General features: G+C 51.0%; 1 protein-coding gene across 1 annotated transcript; it reads left to right on the top strand.

Moving 5' to 3' along the window:
- The first annotated feature begins 891 nt into the window (after nt 1-891).
- On the top strand, nt 892-1,430 carry LOC123320966 (beta-mannanase/endoglucanase A-like). The gene is made up of 2 exons (XM_044908466.1): nt 892-1,088; nt 1,169-1,430. Exons 1-2 carry the CDS (start codon nt 892-894, stop codon nt 1,428-1,430), a joined length of 459 nt encoding a protein of 152 aa, XP_044764401.1.
- The last annotated feature ends 226 nt before the right edge of the window (nt 1,431-1,656 follow it).

Genomic DNA, 1,656 nt, shown 5'->3' with positions numbered 1-1,656 from the left:
AAACCGTGATCAGTGATAATGGTTCACAATATGATAGTCGATTGTTCAAGGGAAGTCTGCGAGACCTTGGGATCCGACACCGTTTAGCACCAGTTTATTCTCCCCAATGTAACCCCGTAGAAAGAGTCAACCGTACCCTCAAAACAATGATAGCCCAGTTCTGTGAAAAGGATCAGCGTACCTGGGATGAGCATCTGAAGGAATTGACATTCGCAATAAACTCTGCAAGGCAGGAGTCGACCGGATACACCCCAGCATTCCTGAATTTTGGCAGGGAGATGCGTTCACCGAACGCCAAGTATCTAACCGAGATGGCCAACCGGGATGAAAAGGAACACACCGAACCAGACACCGAATCAGATACCGAACCGCAAGTTGCTTTGCATGCAAACAAATTAAACCGTTTCACCGAAACTTATGAGTTTGTCAGATCTAGATTGGCACGAGCTTTCTCACAGCAGAGCCACTACTACAATCTACGTCGGAGGGACTGGCGATGTCGAGTAGGAGACCAAGTATACCGAAGGGAACATCCCTTGTCTTCCGCAGTGGAGGGAATTGCAGCCAAATTGGCTCCGAAATACTCCGGACCGTATACCGTTATAGAGGTAGTATCTCCTGTGGTATATGACATCAAGGATGGCAGTGGTAAGATTCTCCGACACATTCACATCAAGGATCTGAAGTCCTCCCTTGGAGAGGTACCGTCTGAAATGTAAAAAACCGTTACTAACAAAAAAAAAAACCGATTGACCTAACAGGGTACCGATGAACCGTTATTTTCTGTTTGATTAACGTATGAAATTTTCAGGATGAAACGTTACTCGATGGGCCGACCGTTAACATTTAGGGAACCGACCCCACCGTCCGGACCGCCTTCTCCAGCAAGTAATGGGTCGACGCTCAGCCTGTCGGCAGACTGGGAGGTGCCGCCGGAAAGGAAAAGAGACGCCGGGACCAGCACAGAACCGCCAGCCACCAGGACCGTGGGTACCGATGGATATCACGTCTACCTGGGGTTGGGCCCCCGAAGCTGTTGGCGGTGTGGCAACGAAGGCCACCGACGAGAACACTGCAGAGGGGAGCGGGTGAAATTTTGTTCTAGGTGTGGCTGCGTGGGTGTCCTATCACGGGATTGCTGTGCCCGAACCACCGACCGTGACCGCAGACCTCCCTTAACCACCGTCAGCCAGCGAGGAACCCCAAGCCGGAGCGGATCCTCAGGAAGCAGGGCAGAGGCCGTACTCCCGGATCTCCGGTTGAGGCCCGCCACACCGACGCCTGCACCGACGCCGGCACCGACGCCTGTACCGACGCCTGTACCGACGCCTGAACCGACGCCTGCACCGACGCACATACCGGTACCGTCCAAACCGTCGCCGCCCACACCGTTGCCGACCCCACCGAAAAAAAAGGTGAAAGTAGATTAATACCGTTAAATTATTACCGAAAAAAAAAAAACAAAAAGCACCGTTGCAACCGTTAATACCGTTGAATTGAATATTTCCGTTGAATAAATACCGTTCCGAAAAATATCTTTTATTTCACCAACCGAAATGGTGGATGCGCTTACCGTTTCCACCATCAAAGTACCGCTAACTAGGTCACAATACCAGAAAATAGTTCCGAGTTCAATAACCCCGCAACTTTGGTTTG

The sequence above is a fragment of the Coccinella septempunctata genome, chromosome 9 (assembly GCF_907165205.1).
Source record: "Coccinella septempunctata chromosome 9, icCocSept1.1, whole genome shotgun sequence".
Taxonomy (NCBI): Eukaryota; Metazoa; Arthropoda; class Insecta; order Coleoptera; family Coccinellidae; genus Coccinella; species Coccinella septempunctata.
The sequence above is the reverse complement of the archived record's forward strand: the minus strand, read 5'-3'. Positions and strand labels throughout refer to the sequence as shown.

Excerpts from the sequence above, each read along its gene's own strand:
- LOC123320966 (XM_044908466.1), top strand. The coding sequence starts at position 892 with ATGGGTCGACGCTCAGCCTGTCGGCAGACTGGGAGGTGCCGCCGGAAA. Across the intron at positions 1,089-1,168 it reads AACACTGCAGAGGGGAGCGG|ACCTCCCTTAACCACCGTCA; the intron begins GTGAAATTTTGT and ends CCGTGACCGCAG.